Source organism: Athalia rosae, chromosome 7 (assembly GCF_917208135.1).
Source record: "Athalia rosae chromosome 7, iyAthRosa1.1, whole genome shotgun sequence".
NCBI lineage: Eukaryota > Metazoa > Arthropoda > Insecta > Hymenoptera > Athaliidae > Athalia > Athalia rosae.
Genome location: NC_064032.1, coordinates 2,638,908 through 2,666,003, shown reverse-complemented (window position 1 = coordinate 2,666,003; position 27,096 = coordinate 2,638,908). Strand labels below are relative to the sequence as shown.

The following is a 27,096-nucleotide window of genomic DNA, read 5'->3' as shown; positions in this document are numbered from 1 at the left end:
AAAGAAAAACCGAAGAAAGTGTAAAATAAATAAACGAATAAATAATTTCCGTTCAATCACCGTGAACCATAAAGTCGACGTTTCATCGGCGAGCTGCTTTTCTTTCGAGGGTGGGCACTTGTCAATCGACGCGAAGCAAGTGCCGATTCACGCGTAGCCGACGTAAGAGCTAGTTGAAGTTGGAAATAAATGACGTATTCCCCCGCGGCGGGGTAGCTACGGGTTCCGGAACTCCTGGGGCGATACGAAGGGGCTCGCGTTCGAGGTTGACATCCACCGTAGCTTAGCTTAAGTGCGCCGGTTAAGCCGGGGCGGCTGGTGTAACGTAGTCGCGGAATTTCGGACGAATGCGACGCGTCGACTTCAGAGTCAGAAAAAGAGAGAGTCGCGACGAGAGACGAGAGAATATATAAGAAAGGAAAATCGTCGCGTCGTCACGCAGCCCGCGTGCCACTCCAGAGGGTAGAAAACCGGAGGAGTGGCAATCCAGGGGGAGACGGAGGAACGGCGAAGGAAATAGGGATGAAAGGTCTCGTCCCTGAAACGTAACCCTGGGGCACTTGTGTCGAAAGTTATGGGTCGTTGTCACCGCTGCTTGAGCTCGTGCGGAAAACCCCTTCGGATATGACACCTGCCTCGAATCAATGTAAAATACCCGATTTTCCCACCTCGCGATACGAACCGCCCCCCCACCCCCCCCTCCCTCTCGAATCGCCGATCGCTCGAACGTTGGAAAAAAAAAAGGAAAAAAAATCTTTTAAAAAAAATTGACAAAGTCCCTTTTTGTCGAGAAAAAAATGAAAAAAAAAAAATAGTCACGGTGGGAGATAAATATTTTCGTCGAGATGTATACGCGCGGGGGTTGAGCGGGTGGGGTGTGCGAAAGAATTTGAATTCGGTATTTCTTGGCCGCAACTGTTATGGCCGCAGATACCCCAAGATAATCCATTCGAGGAGATATATTGGAGTCACCTGTTTACATAGGTACACGAATTTTGCGCACATATATACTCCTTGAAGGGGGGCGGCGAGGGGGTGACTTTCGTGCAGGAATGCAACACCGCGTTCCTAGCTCTTCGCCCCAAAAAACTTATATTCTTTCCAAATTAATTACCGTGCACATTGACACGGTGGGTCGTGGTATTAAAAAAAAAAAAGAGAGAAAAAGGAGGCTTGCGATTAGCAGAAATTTCTCTACTTTTTTTTATTTTCTAAATTCTATGGAGCTCTTTTTTTCTTCTCTCGTCTTACACTTCGCGAGTACGAATGCAACCGTCTCGGAAAATCCTGAGGGTACGGGGTGAATTATTAACGGGGCAAGGTCGTTTAATTCGAGAAAAATATCGGGGAGCATTTTTGGGCGGTGATAATAAACGCGGGTCTGAGGGGGACGAAAGATAAAAAAAAAAAAAAAATTATAACGAAAATGAAAATTGCACGGTAATAACGTTTCAACCGCGCGCTATAATTCACGCACCGATTCGGGTCGCGCGTGAAAATGAATTTTGAACAAAAAAAAAAAATAAAATAAAAAATAAAAAAAAAAGGAAAGGAAAATTCCTTGAAAAGTAATTTAACTTTTCGCTAATTCCTGATCCAATCCAAGCTGTTGCGATTCGGGTTATGAAATGGAGAAGCGCGGGACGAATCAACGACCGAAAATACGAGGAGCAGACCGCAGAGAAAAAAGAAAAAAAAAAAAAAAACACGCAACACGCAACGGTATTGAAATTTTAATCGCTCGCGAAACACACCACCCCACCGAAATTCATATACCCGCGTACATAATGTATACAAATTTATTTATGTATTTTACATAATATCATACACACCCCCTGAATGAATCGAGGGTCAGCCTTAATTGTATAAAAACGGTGAGAGAAAAGAGAAACAAAATTAAAAAAAAAATCACATTTATCGGGGATGAAAAACGAGCTCTTTCGAGTCAACTCAGATCGAAATTCATGCCTCAGATCAATCTAAATTTTGGAATTATTATTTTTTTTTCTCTCGTACGAAACGAGGAGGTAGGGATGACCGATTTTCGGCCCGGTTCAAAAAATGTGCTTTCGATCCGATCGACGAACGAAATTCCGTCCGGTTTTTTTAGAGGGGAATCGTTTTTCCGAAATTTCAGGGGCAAACAAATTCGCGGCTCTCCGCGTTATCTCGTAGTTGCCCATCGAACGGGGTTCGCATGCATATTCGACAACGCAGTCGATAATATGCCGTGAATTTTGAAATGTGCGGTTGCACGGGGCTACCGCCACGCGAGATCTGCATTGGTTTTATTCGACCGGGCGTCCCTCGTGTTTGTGAATCGTGGTCGAAAATTTTCGCGGATAATTAAACCGGCCCGATTTCGTGTCGCATGTGTATATACTATATGATACCGCAGCGGCACATACGCTTTCGCGTGTAACGGATGTACGTATAAGGTAAATATGTGTTCGTATATCGAGCCCCCCCTCCCCTCCACTTTCATCCGTATGGTTGAGAGACGTATAAAAATTCAAAAACTCGAATGTGACTTTTTGGCGTAAACGGGAATCTCGCTGGGCAAACATCGCGACTCTGAAAACTTCCAATCGCGACGAGGGAGAAATCTTACGACGTCGTTACGCTATGGAATATGGTGTATAATAAATATCCGGTCAGATTTCTACCGGAGAAAATTTCCTTCGATGCGACGAAAAAAGGGAAAGAAAAATAAAAAGACGGAGATAAAGAAAGATGACAGAAAAGTGGGTAAGAGAGAATCGGTTGCGGAATAATTGCGGCATAAAGCATCGTCGTATCGTTCGTTCTTCCCTTTCGAAAAATGATTCCTTTTTTCCATCCCCCTCTAGATAATATTCCACCGCGCGAAAAGAATTTGGTTATTTAAAGAACGAAAAAAAACATGACCACTCTATTTTTTCAATTCATTCGTTTCGTTCCACAGTCGCAAAGTTATCCAGATCGACACAGGAAATTCGCAAGGCTGGTACGTCGCGTTTTTGAATCTTTTATAAAAAAACAAACAAAAAAAAAAAAATTCAAATCAGTAGAGAACGCAAAATTGAAGTCGTTTTTTCGTTCCACGTCTGGCTCACCGTAGTTTGGAAAAATTCACAGTATTACCCGCATCCGCGACCAAGCGGCGACGGGGAAAAAGAAAAACGAGAAGAAGAAAAAAAAAAAAAAAACTAGACAATTTTTCCGTAAAAGTATCAAGTCGATCTGATATATACGTGCAATTTTCAACTTCATAAATCAGAATACGATCACGTTGTAGGTCGGTTGGTTAGTTGGTCGGGGTATACGGTATGCGCCTTTACTTCAATTCAGACGTTGTACATATGCGCGGAATATCTATGAACCTATAACGTTACCAAACTTCGGGAAAACTTTTCGATTCGGAAATATAAGTATTCGAATAAAGTTCAAGCTCTACCCGCGCACAAGGTGTGCTGAATTATTTTACGATTATCTGTTATTTTTATTTTTATTTTTTTTTCCACCTTTTTTGCTTTTCCTGACACAGATTTTTTTTTTTTTCTTTGTACACCAGCAATTTTCACCCCCCTCCCCCCCCCCCCCCCCCCCCCTAATTCGAAATCAATCGACGAGTGTGATTCAGTTTTTGAAATCATTTCATTTTTTTTTTTTCAACGAAGCTCGAACTTTCTGTTTTTGGAGATGTTCGGATGAAAAAAAAAAAAAAAAAAACTCTCCAATTCTCGACTACCACATAGCGTATCGTCCCTCGAAATTAACGTTGCTTCGTAATAATTGCTCCCCGAGTACATAGCTAGATATTTACGTGCATATAGCTGGTACATGTATATTTGAATGGAAATTTTCTTTAATTTCAAACAAGAAGTCATCCGCCTCTCAATCCCCGGCGGATCTCCCATTCCGCTCTAGGCATGTAAAATACGTATGTACATATAGGTATCTATGTACCTAAATATTTATATACCCGAGAGAATGAAGTCAGCTGGCTATTAGTAGCGCGAAATTTACAAGGGGATCTCATAATCATTAATATGATTTTTTTCTTCCCTTTTTCTTTGCGGTTTTAGTCCATCTTGTAATACTTTTTAATTTTTTTTCCTTCCTCCCTTCAACTCCTCCTCATTTTCGTACAAATCGTCGAGTAGACGATACATCAAGTGCACCAGATCTTGTGAATCTCTTTTTCTAATCGTTCGTTTCAAAACGACGTTACGATATCGTAGATTCGCTGGACCGACGAAAATCACGCGACTCGTTGTCAGCTTTGAAGCTGTAATCATCGTCGGTTACCTACGTACGTCGCGTATGAAATTAATTACTACCGAGCGTCGCGGTTTGTGCAACGTTAAAATTTCACCCGCCCAAAATTTCTCACTCGATTATTATTATTATTATTATTTGTCGTACGCGGGTAGGTGTGTAAACATCGCGCGGGTATATTACCGGCATATTTCGCATGAATCATCGCTCTGCATAAATACGTGTGTCCACCCCCCGTGTATCTCGCTCCACGTCAGAATATGATGAGCCCGGAAAGCACCCGATAAAATTCGGAAATAAAGCGTTCGATCGAATCAGGTACTTTCGCTGATTATTTTCGTCTTTCGTACAGTTTTTTTTTTTCTCTTCTCACGCGAGAGTGTCGATCTTTGATGTTTGGCGGAGTAATTTTGTGTCGTTGAAAAACTTAAAAATAGAACGGCATTTTTATAAGTTTCTTTATTTCCGTATAATCCGAAACGGACGTCTGCCCAACGTGCGAGAAAATAGGGGTAGCTGGCACCGGGAGGAATAACGGCAGGTGAAGAACCGAAAAAAAGAAATAGAAAGAACGAAAAAAAAAAAATGAACTTTGCGGGGTCGTAATTTTAAATAAAGGTCACCTCGCTCGTTTCCTTACATACGTATCGTTGCATCGAACTCTTGGAGCGGAAGAAGAAAAAAATAAAGAGCGGAAAAAGTAAAAAAAAAAAATAAAAACGAAAGAAAGAAAAAAAGTATATCCCGAGGGAATCGGCGGCAACTCACTTTTCACACGTATTCATACACACCTAAATATGTAGGACGATTACGTATTCGTATACACAACACGTTCGCGATGGCCACCGTTTTTTTTATTGCATTCCTACTTTATTTTTCATCACTCCTAATCCTCCGCCATTTTATTGCGGCTAGCAAAATGCACCGTACAGTCGAAAGAGCGCTATCCCATTCTAGGAGAACGATAAGAAAAAGGGGAATTCGTGTCCAAAAGAAACAATCTCGCCTCGCGCACGCTTCTTCTCTCGGTCCCATTTTTCTATCTTCCGTTTCGTTTGTTGTCCGAACTTCTCGTTCTCGTTGGCAAAACAAAAAAAAAAAAAACGTAAAAAAGAAAACGGGAAGGGAAAAAGCAGTAGAGACGCGTACGTGTATGTAATCGGTATTACATCACCCGCTAGGGTTGCGTTGTTAATCGGCTATCAGCGAAGCGAACGAAAACCCCCGGCTGCAAAACGTGTACACAGGAGGAGTAGAAGAAGATTGCCGATTTTTTACCACTCGCGCGACAACCGACCGCATCGTTTCCCCCGGTCTCCGGGGTTAGACCCCGAGATTAAATTGAACCTCTTGATTGTTACCGCCGTATCCCACCACCCGGCGAGTTCAGCACTCGACGAATTTATGTAATACCCCTAACCGTAGCTTCGCCACATAAATACCTATGTAAACACACGCGTACGTTTTCACTCGTACATATCCCACTTCCAACGAACGCCCTGTTCGAAAGAAGAAAAATTTCCGAACAGAAAATTCATTTGAAAAAAAAAAAAACAGAAAAAAAAAAAAACCAAAATACAACCGGGTGGCCCGTTTAACACCATGTTTGAAATTAGCGTGCATCTGGCGAACGTGTAATAATTGAGGATGGGGTGTGTAAAGGGGGTTGGGGGTTGCTTTACGAATTAAAGCGTTATAAGCCACACGTGAGTTGAGGTCGATTTCCACTCGCGTTGTCTACCGTCGTATAATTATAGGTAGAGTACACCTGAGGGTGCGAAGGGTTGGGTCTTCGGATTTCGCAAAGTCTGGAACAAACTACGTACCGTACGCGTCCGAAGGGGTTGGGTAGGGGGGTGGGGGGCAGCGGCAGAGGGGGTCGAAAACTTCGGCAGTAATTCATAGTAGAGTCAGTTGGGAAACGGGGGGCGTAGCCGGTCGGTTTTCCCCCGTACAAGCTGCACCGCAAGGAGATATCCCAAGACTCGAGATTAGGAGGTTAGTAGGGGATGAACTGCGATACAGGAACACCCCTACAGACGAGCACGGGAACGTCTCCTCGAGGCCCGAAAAACAGAAGGGCGTAACCAGCGATCTCTCTTTTCTTTTTGTCTTCGTCTCCGGATCTCTTCTATCGTGACGTCGGAAGGGCGTACCTTCTTCGATGAGAGAGAGAGAAAAAAAAAAAACAAAGAAGATCGGAACGAAAAACGATTAATTGATCGGGCAGTCGAAAAATTTGCGAATAATGGGGATATTCGTTCGATTGTTCCTCCGATGTTTTTTTTTCTTCTTCTTCTCATCCCCGTTGGGGTTCATTTTTAAGTATTCGTATATATATTGCAGTACCTCCTCATCCTATAGCAGAGCTACTCAATATCGCAAAAGAGACGAGAGCGTAATCATCGTGAGCTAGCGCCGCGGAAAATATAAGAATAAAGAGCATCTAACTAACTTAAAAATTTTTCCTTTGATCGAGCGCGACTGAAGATCGCGCGTCGCGTATGATACATTTTATTCAAGTACATACAGCTATACTCATGTACGTATTGTACATAAAATATAGACGAGTCAAGTTTATCTTCAATGTATAAAATTCATTTATAAACTCTACGATGTAAAGTGAATCGGGGCGAAAAACAAAAACTTTTTTCAAGTATCGTCTAACGTTATTTTTCGCGATCCTCGTAAAAAAGTCAAATTTGACGAGCTTCTTTGATTTCATTCCTTTATTTTTTTTTTTTACTCAGTTTCTTTTCCATCCGATCGAACAACTTTCGTCTCCTGCGTACAGCGATTGCGAAAAACGTGTAGAAAAAAATTTCGTAGATTTTGAAATTCCACGATAGCGTCGTGCGAATCAGAGAAAGGTAAGAAGGAAAAAGGGAAAAGAATTCACGTCGCTAAGTTTTCCCGGGACGTCGTTATGAACCCCGCGGGTCGGTACGTATAACTCGCACTAACCCGTGACACAATAATTCTCGAGGAAAACCACCTTACCGTTATTTATGGCCAATCTAGACGAGACGTCGTCGGCGACGCCCGCGACTGCCGTATTTACGACTCGCGTTCCCTACCTGCAACCCGGTTTCAACGAGGGCTTCGGTAACTCGACATTCAGGGATGACGCGGAACTCGCGCGTATAACGTGGCCGAAGCGAAAAAAAAAAAAACCGACGAGTCCGGCTCGATCAACGAACGATTAAAATTTCGCGTCCACTCGTACCCCGTGCGATCGGCGAAAGAAAAGACGCGAAGTCGTGAAATTAGTTCGTTGAGAGTAGAAAAAGAATCTGAACAAAAATGCAAAGAGAGAGAGGAAATTAGGAAGTTCGTGTAGCCGAATAATTGCGTTCTCGGTGACGCGCGAAACGTGATGATCGAATTCGGTAAATTAATTTCGGTTTTTTGTACGACGTCATTTTCAGGGGAACCGGGGCATCGAATTTCTCGTATAACGATCCTCGACCGATATCCTCCCCCTCTCCCTCCCCTCCGGTAAGCATTGAACACCCTTAGCGGTGTTCGAGTAATTAAAACCAATCAGAATTCTGGTTATCGTGAAAAGGCTGAAACTCGTTAACTTCAATTCGTTACCTTTAGTGGATTAACGCTTGGCTGAAAAGAGAGAGGCCCCCCGAGCGCGGATTGAGAATGCAAATATACATACACACACCTACGTTTTACACCGGTGTACACACGGTTTCGATACGGCGTAAACCAAACCAAACCAAACCAAACCACCGCGGTGATTAAAGGACGCATTTCCAACGTAATTAATATGCGCTCAAGAAGTGACGCGTGACGCTTTTGACCCCGTGGATGGAAACGAACGTTCGGTTTACAGTAGGTCGGGGGTCCGTCGGTTCGCCGGGTCGCTTAGTTTCCGCTAACTTCGAACTACCGAGTGCACTTCGAACTCCGACGTTGTACACGTTACACGCGTATACCTTCCGACCCGCGGAGTCTGAAAAATTGACATTTCGAAAGAAAAGAAAAAAAAAAAAAAAAACGTTCGAAGATTTTCGCGACCCGTTCAAACTCCGTTTCGGGGGGGGGGGGGGGGGGGGGGGGGACCGTGGCGTGCGTATTTTTGTCAAAGAAGTTACGCTCCCAATTCCGTGAAAACTTTTCGTTGTACGGTTACACGCAATCAAGCGCTGCCTTTGAATTATTCGCGAAATTTGAGCGTATCCCCCCTTCCCCCCCCCCCCCCGTCGGAAATTCCGACCCGGTAAACCGCACTTAATCGTAAGCGGTTACCGAAGTATTTTGCCGAAACCGTAGAAATAATTTTGGGCTGGAGCGAAATCCTTAGCCGTCAGAGGCCGTTCGAATTTTGAAGAAAAAAAAAAAATAAAAAATTTCGCCGGATCCCATTCTCGTTTCTTATGATTGGATCGATCGTTGGTATTTTTTCTTCTATTTTTCAGGTCGCCTGGTTGCGAGTGGACACCCAAACGATACTAACGATAACGAATCACGTGATAACGAAAAATTACAGGATATCGATAACGGTGAACGATCATCGCACATGGAGACTCCACATAAGGGACGCGAGGGAATCCGATCGTGGATTTTACATGTGTCAGATCAACACGGATCCGATGAAATATCAGACTGGTTTCCTGGACATAGTCGGTGAGTGAGTCGAGGAGGAAAATAAGAAAAAATTTGTCACGCCTCGTCCGTTTTCCCGAAGTATTTCGACACGAGAGACTCTAAATAGAGACAACTAAAACTAGACGTACCGCCCGACGTCGACTCGCGACGATAAACTTTTATTACTCTCATCTGCATGTATCTCGAAACGGTATATTATCTCTACAAATGCATTTCCTCGAGAATAAAAGGAGGGGCGATAAGACCGAGGGAAACCAAAAACGAAAAATACTATTTTTACTCTTTCTTAAAACTACCGAAAAACCTCGTCAATTAAATCAGAGTCAACGAAATATTCTTTGATCAGAAACAAAAAAAAAAAAATTCTAAATAAACGGGAAGAAAAAACTAATAAATTTTCCATCCACAACGCAAAAAGTCAGAAGTCAGATCATTCGCTTCACGACTGACGCGAACAACGTCGAATTAACAAACGTTGTCCAAAGTTTCATTGATCGTTAGAGTTTTTGGGGGTATAATAATATCAAATTTCCAATGTACTCGCCCGTCGGGAATTCGGCAAACGCGAACGGTTTTCGGTGTCGATTGGTTTTCCGCCAAGTTTACGTAGCGGAAAACTACTGGACGGTGGTACAAACGGGCAACGCTTTCGTTTTTTTGGATTTTCGCGCGGCTCCCCATCTTTTCGACCTCGTCCCGTGGTTTTCCCTGTCGCGTGCACACCTACCACCACCCCGCCTCCCCCCGCGCGCACGTTGTTTTCTCCACACCTCTAAAATTCAACGTTTTCCGATTTCCCCCCCTGTGCAGTTCCACCGAACATAGAGGATTATCCGACCAGCACCGACATGGTGGTCAGGGAGGGAAGCAACGTCACCCTGCAATGTTCGGCAACCGGTTCACCGAAACCCAACATCACCTGGAGGCGAGAGGATGGAAACCTCATCCAACTGATGGGGCAGGAAAAGGAGGGTGAGGAAATTCTTAAAAAATATATCACCAGTTTTTTCGCCAAAAAATCGACCGGAGTGAAGGGCAGAAGGGGCGAAGGGGAGGGACAATTTTAAACGCGTCTTTGAGACGTTTGGCAAGATTTTTTTTCAAAAAAGAAACTCCTTTAAAATTGCAAACATGCAACGCAATCGTTTTGTTCTCTTTTTTTTTTTTTCTCTTTGGCACGATCGACTTCCGGTTGTTATCCAAAAGCAAAAAAAAAAAAAAAAGGTTTTCCACCGGTTTTATTTTATTTTATTTTTTCCTTTAGAAAAGGACGGACAAAAAGTGCACGGTAATAAAAAAGCGAACAATCGTAGTAGTAGAGCGCGTATCTGGTGGAAAAATTTTTCCTACCTACGGACGGACTACCCTTGTCCGTTGTCCAGATCAGCGATCACATTCTTCCGCTACATATCCGCGCGCGTACTACACGTACACTCCTGTACCTGTGTACCACCGGTTAAACTATACATCCCGTAAAACAAACGGGAAGAAGAAACGACCCGAACGATGTATACATATACACACTATACATATTGTCTTGTCGCTTAAAGTCAAAGAGCCTTTTTTTTGCCGCATTCTTTACCTACCCCCCACCCCTGGTACAACCCGACCTTTTACAACCGGCACAAGAACGAGGTACGGATAGAACTGCATCGCGGCGTACGGAACAATAGGAGCCGGATAGTCGGAGGGTTGTTGTAGGTTGTTCCGAGCCAATCGACCGTACAACACCGAGCGAAACCGTGGAGAAGAAAAACGAAAGGGTTGAAGTTCGACTGACGGGGGAACGAGGAACGGAAGAACGTACGCGTACGCTTATTTGTTAGTCCGACGTAAATTCGTATCAATTTGGATAAAGAAGAAAATCCCAAAAGTTTCGAGAACATAGAAAATTGATCGAGCGCAAAGTGCATTTTCCGCAGTAGCGCAATTTTCGTCGTAAGCGAAATTAAAGAAATTAGTTGAAAAAATTCAATTCCTCGGCAGCGATTATTTCTACCGATCCGGACCGATCGCCCCCTCAATAAAAAAGGAGAATAAAAAATCTAGAGCGCTCTAATCGGCGAGTTTTTTTGGATAAATTTTGACCTTCGTTCGATCTTTGAAACGGACTACTAGCGAGCAGCCTGTGCGGAATTCAGCTTGTTGCGGCGAGGCGTTCGAACGAAGACAGAGAGAATCTCGCACCGGGTGCTTTTCTCACACCCTTGACGATCCTTCTCTCTCTCTTTCTCTCTCTCTGCATCGGAAGGGACGTATTCGCGGTACCGTTGTACGGGTTCATTTTCTCAACCCCCCAGCTATGGCGACGTCATCCGGCGTGAACCGGGAGTGCGACGTGGACTACCGCCGCCGAGGTACAAGGGCTGGCGCTGGTCTAGCAGTGGCGTCTAGTGGCTACAAAGGGACCGCGTATATATATACACGCAACCGCCAGAATTTCAACATCGCAAACGGCACCCCCTAACACTCGGGACAAAATTACACGGAAACCGTGTGCGAACCGCCCGCGTAACGCCGAATATACACGCCCGATGAAATATAGGGTATACACGACGACACGCCGCCGCCGCCGCCGCCGCCGCAATTGCGGATATTCTTGATTTCCCGAAACGGATTTCGACGCCACCGAAACCCGCGGATCCGCTCGCTTTGCCATGTAACCCGTCCACATACATATATATATATATAATGTAAACGGAGCTGCATATTACACACGCGCGGATATAATGTAGGTAAATAGGTAACGATGTCCGAGCGCGCTATTTTCATAATTTCATCCGACTGCAGGATCTGGGTCAGAAACTTATTCCCACACCACCACACAGTGCTTGCGGCGGTACCATATGTGGTGGTGGTGGTGGTGGTGGTAGTATATACAAGCTTGTATACATGTACACGTGAACGACCGACACACGCGAGGTGAAGTTAACCGTCAAACGTGTGTCCATAAAATTTTCTTCATACACACCTGTACATCTATGTAAAAAGAAAATACTATAGAAATGGGGGTGATTTGAGTTTTACGACGGAAACTGGCGCTCCTCAAAACTTATTAACAATTTTACGGCTCTTTTCCCCCCTCCCCCCACCCCCCTCGTTTACTACGGTGTACACGTACGAGGGTGAAACACAACCCCCACCCCCCACGGGGAGCTTCCAGACCTTCAAACTTTACGCCGAAACTGAGCCCGTCGTCCGAGTGCGCCAAAAAATTTCGAACGGAAATAAAACGGCTTTTTTGTTCGTTTTTTTCTCCTCCGAGTGCAAATTTTTCGCGACATTGTTCCGGTATAATTGAAAAGAGAGAGATTCAAGTCCTTTCGCGGGAGGGGGGAGGGAGGGCGCGCGTACAACAAACGGTAGAAAAAAAGGAGGAAGCCAATTGAAAAAAACAAAAGGAAAATCTGGAGGGGTTTGAGGTAGGGGCCCACCGCTGGATGGGAAAATAATAATTAGAGGGGTTTAGCGTGATCCCCTTGCGGCAGTAAATAGGTTTGCCAGCACCCGATACGTGAGTGGATTTCGCGTTATCTTTGGCAGCACGACGAGGACGAGAGGGAGGAGTAGGAGGAGGAGGTCGAGTTTCGGGGGCGGAGGAGGCGCCGAAGGTTGGAGAGTAAATCGATTCGCTTAGTATGCTTCTTGGTTACTCAAACTTTTTCGATGCTCGACTTTTTCACCGGCGGAAAACACACACGCGCTCCTCCGTTCTTCTTATAGGGGTAGTTTTTGCCTTCTCTTTTTTCCCTCCCTCCCCCCCTTCCTTTTCGTTTTTTTTTTTTTTTATTTTTACGAACGGCCCACTTTCGAACGACACGGGGACTTGTTGCTTCCGTAGCGCAGGTTCCTCTATACGTTCGCCGTGAAATTCTCGACGGGAAACGTTACGTAGTAGACACCGCCGATCGCGTACGTGTAAAACTTGGCTTCTTTGATGGGGGGCCTATACGACCTCGCTTCGTATTTATACCGCGATATAAGTGAGCGTAAATTTGACGCATGTGACAAACGGACGACACGTCGCGTCGAATGACGAGCGAGGTGTAAAATCGTTGGGATGAGGCAAAGAAAAAAAAAAAAAAAAAACAGGCTCGTCAAAATAGGGGATGAAAGAACTTTCGAATTTCGTTGTACGGAGAGAAGAGCCGAAAAAAAGCCGCGTTTTCCAAGTTTGGAAAAAAAAGTAAAGAGTAAAAATGACTGCAGAGTTTTTCGAGAGGTTTTCGAATTCGCCGGTTTCGACAATCTTTTTTTTTTGAAAATCGAAAACTTCCACCAACGAATCGTCCCGAAACCGTCTCAACTATCTTCTTCATTTTATTTTCTCGAAAACCTACCATCCCTCGAGTCTTAATAGTCTAAAAATGGTGGCGCATTAATTTCAGTCTAACAAATTTGTGTAGTCAGACTTTTATAATAATTAAAATTTTCACATTTTCCTTCTCTCGTTTCCCAACATTTTTTTTATTCCCTTACTTTTTTTTCTTTCTTTCTCCGTTCCACGGGACTTAATTTGTTCGATAATTATTCTCAATTAAAAAAGTTCCGTAGTTAAAGAGACGAAGAGAGAGAGAGAGAGAAAAGGTGGCGCGCACATAGAGAGAAAGAAGGTAAACGCAGGTACGGCGTGCGGAACGAAAGGCGCAGAGGGTTCGCGGTTTAACTGGAACGTTGGAATAATCGATCGAGTGCAAACGTAAGTATAACTTTTGCTGCACACTGCTGCCTGCTCTCGAGAGGGCAGAAATACGCAAAAAAACATAGCAGCCACCAACGTGGGCAGAAACGACGTTATCTCAACTCTTTCGATCGGGAAAAATCAATCGATTACACCTCGATCATCTTCCCTGTATTCGAAATTTTTTTTTCCTTCTCTCTGCTTTTTTTTTTCTTCGTTTGCAAAAATTTTTGCTCAGACGTATCGAATTTTGGTATGGATATGCATATTTTATTCACCCGCCTCATTTTATTTGGTTCAAATTTTCTTTCGGCAACATTTTATTTGCAATTAGCTAAGAGCAGCAGAGAGTCGAACCTTTGACCCTTTGACTGGTAGGTAGACGCGCGGTCAAGCGGTTTGCCGAGATATAGATAGGTACGGCGGCGGTACCGGCCGGATACCCTAAATGGTATAGGATTTCGAGCGGACCGCATTGCAATAACGTAAATTACCTGCGCAAAGCCGCGTCTATATAATACGGAAACACGGATACCTGACATCTCACCCCCCACCCGGTTCAATCTCGGCGGCAACGCCCCCGCTGCTCAAACTAACCGGATTACGGTGAAAAAAATTAACGATAGACTCCGAGTCGACCCTTTCATCTCTCCGCGGTGAAAAAACCCACCGAAAAATTTTTAATCATTGGGAAAAAAATTAGCCCTCCCCTTTTTCGGAGTTTGTATTATATGTATATATCCGGTACACCGATACTTTCCGATACTGCATTTTGGCGCTTAACGTTGAAAATAAAAAAGAAAAAATAAACAAAAAAAGACAAAAAAGTTCGACAATTTAAACCAGAGTTCGAAGAACCCTTTCGAATCACCCGCACGTAATGACTTTCGAGCTTCGTGGAGAAATTTTATTTTTTTTTTTTCTTGATTTTTCACCTCGTCCGATTTTCTGATTTCCGATACCGCGGACCGTATAGGAAGCCCACGGGATTGATTGGAGATAAACGAAGCGAAACGTGCGGTACACGTGTATTATATCTGTACGTAAGTACGTTGCACTCGAAGGAAGAGGTCAGAAAAAAAAGGGGAGGCTTTCGCTCACCCTTCGTAATATAATGATGCGAGGGAAAGAGTAAAAACAAAAAAAAAAAAAAAGGAGTCGAACAAAATCTCCCTGCGGACGAGAGAATTCCATTAATTGCAGTCAGTTTTATTCCATACCGAGAGAAAAAAAGAAAGAACGACAAAAAACCGAGAGAGAAAAAGGCAAAAAAAAAAGGCCGCATCGCGAGCCGCTACTTACTCGATCCCCCGCAACTCTAAGTCGACGATTTTTAGCTTATAGGTAAACTGGAAAAAAAAAAAAAAAATTGCCGGAGAGAAAAAGAAATTTGATTTTTCGTTCGATTCGCAACACGTGCGTCGTCATCGTTATCTTTACGGGGTGCGAATAATAATCCTCGTGATTATTCGCATCCGAAAACAAAGAAAAAAAAAAGAAACAGCAAACTACGAAACGTAGCGAGCGGATTAATCAACACCTTTTTTAATGTGGAATAAAATAAGAGCGAACGAAAAAAACGAAGAGAAGAAAATAATCCCGTGCACACGCGTGGCGAAATACCGTAACGACTCGTCGTACCGCTACACGCGTTACACGAATACGTTCAGCGTCCTTCTCAACCAAGGGGTAGTTAGATTCGTTAAGGACCCTATTAATACGTCCTAGTCAATTATCGCACGTTTGTGTGATAAGGTTGATAGCCGGCCGGCCGGCATACGGATCAGATATGATTAGACGCGGGACTTGTGATTAATTGCAATAATTATATGGGCACGCGATGACCTGAGCGAACCGTTCTGTATAATAGCCGTTTCCCTTCCCCCCCCCCCCTTCTTACCCCGCGGAGAGACACCCCGCACTAGAGAGAAATGGGGTAGGTTTCTCGACGGTACCGACCAGCGACCGCGCACACACACACACACCTCGCGTGTACGGTATTTACACGTTACATACAATTGTGCGCACATGATACGGGACATATATGTACACGCGTTTGTAAATATATATATGTACAGGACAGTTGTATGTACTCGCAGGTATAACATTCCGCTAATAAGCGGCGTTCGTGACACGGATCGTTTGATAAGCGATCCTTCTTTTTCTCTCTCACTTTACTATTTTTTCGCCGAGCGTCGCCCCTTCGCTCTTCGTCGACGGCACGAACACATACCTATGTATATACATACATGCGATGCACGGTGCCCAGTTAGGGCGCAAAAGAGAAGAGAATAAAAAAAAAAAAGTAAAAAAACTCACATTTCATTAATAGCGAGTATTTTCCAGTAGCCTCCATCGACGGACCCGTATACAACATTACCAGGGTGAACAGACTCCACATGGGCGCTTACCTCTGCATAGCTTCCAACGGCGTTCCACCCTCGGTTAGCAAAAGGATTTCGCTGATCGTTCACTGTGAGTATAAGAGTAACGTCCGCACCTCCGCGCTCGACTGAAAAGGAAGAAACGAAAAGAAAAATTATCGCAAAAAAATTGTCGCATCGTTTCGTTCGGCTCTTTTTTTTTTTTTTTGACCCTTTATTTTCCGTTCGCAGTTCCGCCGATGATATCCGTACCGAATCAACTGGTGGGAGCTCGTCAAGGACAACAAATGACTTTGGAATGTACTTCGGAAGCTTATCCGAAATCGATAAATTACTGGACCAAGGAAAAGGGAGAAATCATCACCAAGGGTGAGCCGACAAATGAAAGACACGTCCGTAACGCAACGGTTACGAAAAAAAATCTGAACATTTTTTGCGCCTAGTTGAAAAGTTAAAAAGAGTGCGCGACGTTCGAAGCTCGCCTCACCGTGCAATTTTATGCGCATCGTACGAACACTTGTACGTAAGCACGTAGGCGTCAGTGTCGAAGTTGGGCTTGTAAAAGCTCCGCGTATAGTCCGGGTGTGTAGGATAGGAAACGTGCAGCACGTCGGAGAATTAATTGATTTCACTTGAAGCCTTGGGGGCGTCAAAAGTGAAGCGTAAAAGAGAGAGGAGTTATAGAGGTAGGTGGCTAGCACAGCCTATCTACGTAATAGCTCTTGCAGTTCACCGGTTATTATACGGGGTGGTTGTGAAAAATAAAAAGAAAAGAAGTAACGAAAATTAAGAAACAAAAAAAAATACATACAAAAGGAACGATTTGAACAAAAAAAACTTTAATAAAAGCTCTCACGCTTCCTGGTATGAAAAATCCTTTAATTCCTTCCCATTTTTTATTCTTATATTTTTCCGACGTACTATTGTCTCTTCGGAATCGCGTAACTTATCGGGGCTGCTGAAATTTTAGATACCGTTTGAATGTGATTCCGCACATTTTGTTCCCCTCGTTTTTTTTTTATTTTTTTCCAAATCGAAAAAAGAGGGGACGAAGGAAAAGCTCGCGCGGTACGATTGACTCGTCTGTATTACGGGGGGCTGCTGCGAAAAAAAAAGCTGCGCACAGGGGACGCTACGTAAAGCGAGGCAAAAAAAGGAAAAAGCGAGAGAAGCGAAGAGAAGAAAGAGAAAATAACGACAAAAAGAAAGAAAGAGGGGAAAAACGAGGAGAAAGGGTTGAAAAGTGCGCGCCGACACGCAGGTAACCCTTTGCAACCTTTTTCAGTCATATAGAATAAAGAAGTGTACGTATATATATATATATATTATATACCGTAGAGTTGGGTACGTGGTGTAATATTAAAAAGAAAAATGTACGACAGACGGGGGGGGGGGGGGGGGTGAAAAATTTCTACGCTCTACGGAAAACGACGCGGGGTAGTACAGCAATCTACGTATCCCCCCGTTACGTATATGCACACAACCCTTGCGAGTAACACGAGCCAATTACAACCACCGACGTCGCGTGATTAGCGCGCCAGGCTATACGGATGTAATTAGAAACGGACCCGACTCCGCACCGCGACGCCATTTTACACCGTCCTTCGCGCAAACAATTACAAGTGAGGTTTACTTCGGAAGTTGATCAACGAGAATCGAAACAACTTCGGATAACTTTCCAGCACCCTCGCGGATCCGCGCGACGAAAATCAGGCGATTAGCGAAACTCGAATAATTTATTTATTCGCGATGAAAAAAAAAAAAACAAAACTGACCGAGAAAGAAACGATCGAAGTTGGAAGAAAGTGATCGACGTTTCGTCTCACCCCGTACATATATCTCGCTTACGATACGTAGCTACCACGCGAATACACAGAGTTCGGCTGCAAGCCCGTTTATGTGCACACGGTATATATGTACATACCTTCTTATTTATGAGTATATTATGTACCTCAACATTATCAGTGCTTTCTCTACCGAACGAAGCCCACCCCCCCTCCCAGTCAACCCCCGGAACACACAACAATATTCCCACGCATTGCGTTAACGCTGCCGCCGTCGCCGATAAGGTGGTTTTGCTCTCACTTGACGGTTACGTGTACACCTCGACCTTACGTACGTAGAAATCGTTATCTATGTACACCGTCAGCCGTAGCGGTATAAATACAATCGAAATCTACACAGGGTTGGTTTACCCTACATATCTATTTTACTTCCCATGTACCTGTGTACACGTACGTTGGTACGCGCGGAGCTATTCTGCTCGCAACAACCCCCCTTTGCCCATCCGCGAACCCCCGTTCTCTGATAACGAGACGATGGCGTGACCTCATCCGCGAAGAGAATAACCTGCACCCCCTGAGCTTTTATCCGGGACAGAAGAGAGAGAGAGCGTTTGAGTTATGTTTTATTTTCTTTTCGTTCATTTTCTTTTGAGTTTTTCTTTTTTCTTTTTTTTTCTCTTTCCATTTGCCGTTCGTACACATTTACGAAGTTCGCGTTGAATTTTTACTTTTTCATTTTTTCCTTTTTTTTTTCTCTCTCCTTCGTTTTCTCTTCACGACGTTTAAACGCGTTTTGCGAAAATAAGTAAATGTCATACTTTGCTCATTAGTTTCTCTCTCCTTTCTCATTTTTTTTTTTTTTCTTTCATTTCTTTAGTTTCTCATGTGCAAACATCTTCGAGTTGGTAATTTTTTCAAAATTCTGTTATTTCTAGCTACAAGTTCGGTCGAACATCGCTGCAGCGTTGTATAGATCACGTTACAAAATATATAATGAGATAATTAACGGAAAGTATAAAGCACAATACAGGGCGTATGCCTACATCATGCATTTGTATCAAAATTCGATACACAGGCCGTAGAAGTTTCGAATATAAGTGTGGCACATATGTGTACGTTGGGGTGGGTTGCCAAAAAAAAATTTTCTACTGGAAGTACCCGACTTGATTAATTATTTATTCGAAAAACGAGTGGGCTACCTCAAAATATCAAGTAAAACATTTTTTCCACCTAATGATTACTCGATCGATTGCATGAGTGGATGATTTTGGCTCTCAGATTTGGAATCCTGAGCTGATTATACGTGAGATCACCCTTGAAAAGCCAAAAACAAATTCGATTTTTGAGCAAAAACTAAATCATTTCTTTAATTGAGTTTAATATGCTTTTCTGACGTATTTTGATCTCAGGAATCCGAATCTGAAAGAAAAATTGATCTATCTCTAAAATTGACCGAGTTATCGCCAATTTTCAACTTTTTGGGGTCAAAAATAAAAAATTTATTTTATAGTCTATCTTACTGTAATTTGAGCTCAGGAATCCGAATCCAAAAGAAAAATTGATCTATCTTCAAAAATAACCGAGTTATCCTCATTTTTTCGCATTTTTTGGTACAAATTTGAGGATATCTCGAAGGGAAAAAATCGTAGCTCAATTTGGACAACGGATTCGTGTTCCTGAGGTCAAAATACATAAGAAAACTGCCATACGATCGATTTTTGAAAACAAAAAATTTTGGCCAAAATTTGAAAAAATCGTAAGGGGTACCCCTTGGAAAAATCTCAAATTTTGGCCAAGATTTTTTATTTTTTAAAATAGATCGTATGGCACTTTTCTCATGTATTTTGACCTCAGGAACACGAATCCGTTGTCCAAATTGAGCTACGATTTTTTCCCTTCGAGATATCTCCATTTTTATGGTAAAAAATGCGAAAAAATGAGGATAACTCGGTCATTTTTGCCCGAATAAAAAAAAGATTCATTTTTTGCTCAAAAATCGATTTTTTTTTTGGCTTTTCAAGGGATATCTCACGTATAATCAGCTCCGCAATCCAAACCTGACAGCCAAAATCATCTACTCATGCAATCGATCGAGTAATCATCAATTATTCACTGTTGGGAGCAGAAAAATTATAAGACATATCGATTGGTTTTAGTCGTAGACCCACTTTGATTCGTCGCAATCCATGCATGGGTCGAAATATTCGAATTTCTCGGTCTACGAGGGAGCCCGAGTTTAGCTGGAGTCAGATAGCCACGGGCACGCGGTTTGTTGTGGGGCGTCACCTCTGCTCAGCCCCGAAGGTGACGTTTCACAACAAACCGCTACGCTGCTAGCTACCCGAGTCCAGCAAAGCTCGGGCTCCCTGACTCAACTTCAATTTCAAGTAAAAAAAAAGAGCACGTCATTCTTTGATTTTATACTTGAATTAGAAAAATGATAGGAAACAAATTTTCAACAGTGAACGAGTTTTTCAATTTTTTTTTCAACCCACCCTAGTGTACGTGTTTTGAATTTTCGTCAGATTATTCACACGTACATTATTATACACCTACACGTCTGGATACCATATATATCCTTATCGCGGAAGCCATCCCTCAATCATCACCATCATCGTAATCATTATCATTATCGTCATTAGACCGATGTAATTTCAAGAAACGCGAGGATCGCACGTGAACTTCTACGCAAAAGCGCGCCAGCGTATACTCCTGCAACTGTTGTGTGTAACGAAATCTTGGCATAATCAGAAATCTGATAACATTAGCGAAAACGTCTTTTCAAATTACCGAACTCGTCACTGGTTCCTGGTTGCTAACAATAACCCTACAAGAGAACGCATACCCGCGTACACATTATCTCCGAGTACCCCCGTGTACGACTCGTGAATATATATATACATATATAATAACGTAAGGAACATCAAGATTGTCATGTCAAAGTTTCCTTACAAACTCTTGGAAATTTTGCTTCGCGATTAACCCGTCGTAACGAACAATACTAGCCGTACACGTTCGATAAACACGTGCGAATGAAAGAAATTTTACGACAGAAAAAAAAAAAAAATTATTACAATATTGGAAAACCTGTACATTTCGTGGCAAAGTAAAATAGCGTGTAAAACCGAAATCTACGCGAAGCCCGAACGTCCGTTTTCCTCGAGGTTTTCCAACAGCGTCGAGAGACGAAAAAATGAGCGTTGAAAAGAGATATTTATATTCGACCAGATTGACTAAGAGTAAAAAAAAAAAAAGGAAAGAAAAAAAAAAAAGGCTGAGAGAAAACCATCGCTGTGCAGTGACATTTCTCGTTCAATTACAAGTTTATGTAAATCTTGAGGAAGCGTGTAGATGAATGTATGCACATAGGTACGACTGACGAAAGAAAAAAAAAAGAAAAAAAAAAAAAAAACAGGAGCATATAATTGTGTAATATGCATATGCATGATGATAAACATATTACGTTTGATGAGATAATAGGTAATTCCAGGCTATTCAAATTTTTCTACGAACGTTAACGGCGAGAAGATGGTGGGTAATTTGTAAGTTGAGCTTTTTTCCGAGGGACGTTATATACTCAACATAAAATTAACATCCGCCCGTTACCCTCGAACGAGAATTATATTCAGGGAAAAATATTTTCATCAACTCGCCGGAGTAATTTGAATACCACCCCCCTCTCGCAACGATAGCTGGTGAATGCACGTTTACTTTTGTACGTACACGACAGAATTCTATTTCTATTGAATCAAACTTTTTCTTTTTTTTTTTTTGTTTTGTTTTCCTTTCTTTCGAAAACGAGCTTTCATTTTTCATACACATCGCGACGGACTTCCCTGTATAATTCCATTGAATTTATCGCAACCGAGGGAAAACAAAGAAACAGATTTTCGAAAAATTTTCCATCAGTTTTTCAATCGTTTATCCATTTTGCTTCAACCCTTTCGATGAAAAAAGGAAAGCTCGATCAGCGGTGGGGAGAAAGAGAGAGAAAAAATGTGTACCGAGAGCTTTCGAACTTTCGAAGTTGTATCGTGGCGCCATCCCTTAGAAAAAAGCTCCAACTCCTCGAGGGGAAGTTTCATCCCTTTCGCGGTGGTGTCCGAATAAAATCGAAATAAAAAATTGAAACGAAATCGAAAAAGGGGCAATTGAAAATTTTCTCTTTCCTCACGCACTCCGTGGGCGGTTCGGGTGTACGCAGGTAATATTTACCTGAGCATTGCTCAAATAACGGATAATGTCCGAAGCTTATCCTTGCACACGTATGTACATCACGTTTGTTTGAGTATTAATATTAATATATGCGCATGAAATTAATCAAGTAAACGTTTTGGGGATGACCACATGTAGTATATATATATATATGTACGAATTCCAGCGTGACTGAAAAAGGTGCCGAAAAAAAAAACCGAAGGGATATCAAAACCGAAATGAAAACCAAAGAAAGAGCCTCCATGCATCGATCATGAGGAATAATAATTTAAGGGTCCTTATTCGAGCGAAATGAATTGATTTCGTTCGTCCCGCAGAAGGACGGAAATTGAGAACAGAAAAAAAAATTGATTCCTCTCTCTCTGCTTTCCATGAATTTCAGGTGAAAAATTCGAACCGGTTCTTTTGGACAAGGAATACAAGGTGACGATGAAATTAACCATCAGATCCGTGAGCCTTGCGGACTACGGATCCTACAAATGCATCTCGAAAAATTCACTCGGCGATACGGATGGTAGCATCAAACTCTACGGTAAATATCACGCGTTCCGTCTTACCGCTTTAATTTTTTTTGTCGAAAAAAAAAAAAGATGAAAAAATAAAATTTCATTTTTCAGAAATCCCACCCTCTACCACGTCCCCGAAAATTTTAACGACCACTCCGATGCCGGTTGTGAGCAGAGGTGAGTGAGGATTTAGAAAAAAAAAAAAAACCATAAGAACGTAGCCCTCAAATAAAAAAAATTGGGCTCTTGCCCATCGAATTTTGGAAGGATAAGTTCTTATCGTAATACCAGATAACGCTTCTCTAGTTTTCGTATATGATCATATGAAGAAAAAAATCAAAAATGCGGTTTTTTCAGCTGAGAAGAAGCAAAAAGTCCGGCAAAAAATTCAAACGAGTCCGGAGAACATGAGACCCAACGAAATTATCGAGGAAAGTATATCGGCCTCTCAACCAGCAGCGAACAAGGACAGGGGTGAGAAGCATTTCGCTTTCAAAAATTTCAAAACGACCCGATCGAACACGAGTGGGATAAATCGCACGAGACAAATGTCAATCAATCAAATATTCTCACCGAATAATTTCAGATGTCCGGCTCCGGGGTCGTCACGAAGACGGAGGCGGTGGAGGCGGAGAACCCGAAAGATCGAACACCAGAGACGACAACGCGGCGCAATCGATTTCTTCGGGGAGCGCAAATTCGACGTCAAATTTCAAATTCCTTCTGACGATCGCGTGGCTGGTCACGATAATCTTGATCTCCGATCCTCGTGCCACGTAGTAAGGTGACCGAGAACTTTCGTTCCTAGAAAACTGGAAGAAGAAAAAAGAAAAAATGTTCGTGAACGAGATAGAGAAAATCTGAAATTTTTCGTTTCTCTCTAAAAATTTGTACGATAATTATTTTACGCGGAGGGAAAGTGCGCGTAGAGTATACGTGGGTATGTATTATATGTATGTGTAACGAATACGTGAGCCGGTGATTGAATGAGAAATATTTGAAAAAGAAAAAAAAAAATATATCTCTCACAATACGACGTTAATTGTTATTTTGACTGAATTACTCATTTGGAGAACGAGAATTTCCGCAAACACGTATAATATACGTATCTCCTCCGAGAAACGCGGTGTACAGAAATTTACTCTCCCGCGCCGAAATTAAGTCAGTCGGATTGGCGAGGGCTAGTCGAACAGATTGCTCGACCGAATTCAATGTCTCAGCGTTTATTAAATATGGCTAATTGTCTGAGAGCCTGTTTTACTTTATTTTCTCCTCATCTCGATTCTCGAAGGAAATCCTATTTTACGAGAGGCACGCAAAATTTATTACGCTGACGCGACGCGAAGGGAAGAAAAAAAAAAGAGGAAAAAAAAAAAGAAACCGAGAGAGGGAATGAGAAAAGAGCACGGATTTTGATACGGTGATAATTGATTCGTCAAAAATTTTTCTTTTTCTTAAAAAAAAAAAATGTTTTTTCGTTTACTCGAAAAAGAAATGTTCCGTTTTTATTTTAAATTGTTTCTTCTCAGCTTCTGAAGCTTCAAGAATTTTCTACACTCGTTCTCATTGTAATGTACTATAATAAAATATCTATACTATAATATAGAGACATATCGATTGCGAACTCTACAAGGTATAAAAAGGTTCGTTCAAAGCCCTTTTCCCTCCTCTGCCCTTTTGTCGCTACGACTGAACCCCTCGCCTTGGTGACAGTTACAAATTAATTCAGGGGAAAGATTAATTGCGCCAAAAATCAAATCGAACGAGGCAAAATAAAATTAGTAGAACGAAGTAAGAGAGAAGAGAAAGAAAGAAAGAAAAAAAATGGAAAATGAACAATCTATGAACTTATAAATATTTCATGACTGTTTTTTTTTAAGTTCAGTTATCTAAGATTCATGAAATTTTGGAAAATCAAACAGTTCGTCACACTCAACACGGTAGGGGTTTAATTCAATGGGAATGTAAAAAACTAAGTAACGAGATTCAATGATTAATTTTTTCTTTGTTTCCTCTCCCATTAAACTATATTTCCCTGATGGCGTACCGTATCTTGCTTAGAGGTCGAAGAATTATTAAAATTGGAAAAAATAAAAGCCGAAAACCCTAAATAATGAAATGACGATTAATAATGAATTACCGAAGTAATTAATTCTAGATTGTATTATTTGCATCGATCGAAACAGAGGAAAGAAAAGAAAGAAAAGAGACGAGAAGTAACTAATAATTGAGGCAACCTTTTGAATGCCTGATAGATTATCGAAATTATGTAAATATAAATCGTGCGAAATCTGGAGATACCTCTAGCCAGTCCGATTATAATTGAAAAATAAATATATTATAAATGAATAAATAATTTATGAGCATACAATTATTTATAATGAACATCCAGGTATGTCGCTCTTGTGTAAATAATATACATAGGTATATGAATGCAACAAAAATAATAAGGGCGTTCAGAAACGAAGAGGGGTAAAAAAACCAATTTGAAAATTAATGAACGGTCTAGTTGCATAATTATTCTAATCACGATATGATACGATTATGTATACATACCTATGTAGCTATAAATTGCTGTACATATATGTAATTTACATAAACACAGATATAAATGAAATTTGCAATAAACGGAGAAGAAAATGTTAATTAAAATGAGAGAAACAAACTCACCCCAGTAAATGTGTACAGGTGTTTACCCGTATAAATTAACTTGGTTGCCGAAATCGGTTGATCAAAATTCTGCGAAGCGTTGATCCATGATTGCGAATCGCACCTTGGATTCGATGATAATGATTACGAAGGAAATGTAGAAACGATTATTTCAATCATTAAGTTATATGAATGTATATGGTGTATAGGTAACGTAAATAATATGATAATGTGTATGTAGAATATCCCGTGGATCTGAGGTGCTAACGTAACGTCGAGATACGACGACTGTAGAAATTATATATTACGAGCTTGTAAATAAATACCACATGAAGAATTATTATTATATATATACATATATAGGCGTCATGTACACGTGATCGCATAAGTGAATACACCCTAAGCATATGTACGTACGATGGAAAATAATTCCACAAATTATTACAACGCGAACCAAAGAAATTCGGATCAAAGAGCAACAAAAAAAAAAAAACGAAATCCCACCGAAAACAGAATTTAGTTACAGCAATACCCATATTATCACGTATGTACATCACTCTGAAAATCGCTTATATAAAATAATAATGATTGTATCGTAGCTATTGGTAATAATAATAACCGCATTAATCGAATCCGTGACAAGAAAAAGAAAAGGAAAACGAGAAAAATGAAACAAATACCATAGATATATATATATTAACAAACGAATGAATCTAGATAAATTAATCCGTAAAACTAGGGATCGTGTAACGCCGTGCGTATAATCTATAAGATATATTTGTAATATTGTAAAATAATGATCCATGATATTTAATAATAAATAAGACAAGAAAAAAGACAAATACCTTTGTGTACGAACAAAACCGATGCGTTGTTCAATTGACCCATAGAGTTTGTTTTTTTTTGTTTTGTTTAAATTTAAGAAAACTAGACATTATTTTTCATCGTACGACGTTGAGAAATTTCGAACATCAGACAATTATAGAGATTATAAAACGAGAGAAAGAATAATTACTCCATAAATCGTTCACACTCACCAAATAGAATCTGTACTCGATTTTGAAAATCTTCTTTTCGATAGTCCATCCTCATTTTTCGGAGCTTCTATCCTCGGGAATTGGAATAAAATCTAAAGTAATTTTATACTCACAAATCGACGAGCGTTGCGCACCGATAATTATGCAGTCCGAGTGCAGTTGGGATCGTGGAAAATTACGCCGCTAATAAATTATCGGATCACTGGTACAACTCGGGCAGCCGGGGAAACCGACTCGGACCGGAGAGACGCCAAGACTGATTTCGGTTAGCGATAACTGCGTCAATCCCTGCTGCGACCTCGAGTGATGTTTACTTCCTGTTATGTTTACTTCCGAAGGGTACTCGGCCAGCGCTGACTCTACAATACCTCTGTCTATCCCCCCTCCAGAAGTTTACGCTCTCTCTCTCTCTCCGCCACGCCGGCACAATTTCGAATCTCGAAATATTTCGTACGCCGAACATGTTTTCAGGGGATAGAGAAAAAAAACACAGCTAAAAATAATCGCCAAAATTATCGCTACGGCCAGACAGCGTGGCGACTATTTTTCTCTACTCGCAAAAAAAGATCGCCGATGATTCCCATGAAATTGTCGCCCGAATTTTTGTTTCATTGTTAATAATTTTTTTTTTTTTTTTCATCTTGAAGATTCGAGCGAGGGGGTGAAACGGTCGGATTCAAAGGGTGACAAAATAGGTGCCGTACGGCGTTACGAATTTTCTCGTCAGACACATTTATTCCGGTTTATTTTTAGATTTTATTTTTCTTCGGATTCTCGAGGTGCATCGACGCTCGTCTCGCGTCCGCACCACCCTTTACATAAAATGTAGCCGAACAACTTTCTCATATTTCTGGCGGCAATCAGCTTCGATTCGAAGTAAATTGTGTCGCGGGACGTGTGGCGATTTTAAAATTCTTGCACTCGGGTATACATCGGTGGGAAATAAAACACCCTTGA

General features: G+C 41.7%; 1 protein-coding gene across 2 annotated transcripts in view; it reads left to right on the top strand.

Annotated features, from left to right (window-relative positions):
- LOC105684948 (neurotrimin-like) overlaps positions 1-25,965 on the top strand; it is an 85,505-nt gene extending 59,540 nt beyond the window's left edge. The window contains exons 3-10 of one of the 2 annotated variants that reach the window (XM_048657981.1): positions 8,694-8,901; positions 9,694-9,855; positions 15,914-16,039; positions 16,180-16,317; positions 22,330-22,479; positions 22,565-22,630; positions 22,811-22,927; positions 23,040-25,965. In XM_048657981.1, the coding sequence (XP_048513938.1) occupies positions 8,694-8,901; positions 9,694-9,855; positions 15,914-16,039; positions 16,180-16,317; positions 22,330-22,479; positions 22,565-22,630; positions 22,811-22,927; positions 23,040-23,233 (1,161 nt within the window). In that variant the 3' untranslated portion in view covers positions 23,234-25,965. Of the gene's footprint in view, positions 1-8,693; positions 8,902-9,693; positions 9,856-15,910; positions 16,040-16,179; positions 16,318-22,329; positions 22,480-22,564; positions 22,631-22,810; positions 22,928-23,039 lie in introns of both variants that reach the window. The other variant, XM_048657980.1, reaches the window with a different exon arrangement.
- The last annotated feature ends 1,131 nt before the right edge of the window (positions 25,966-27,096 follow it).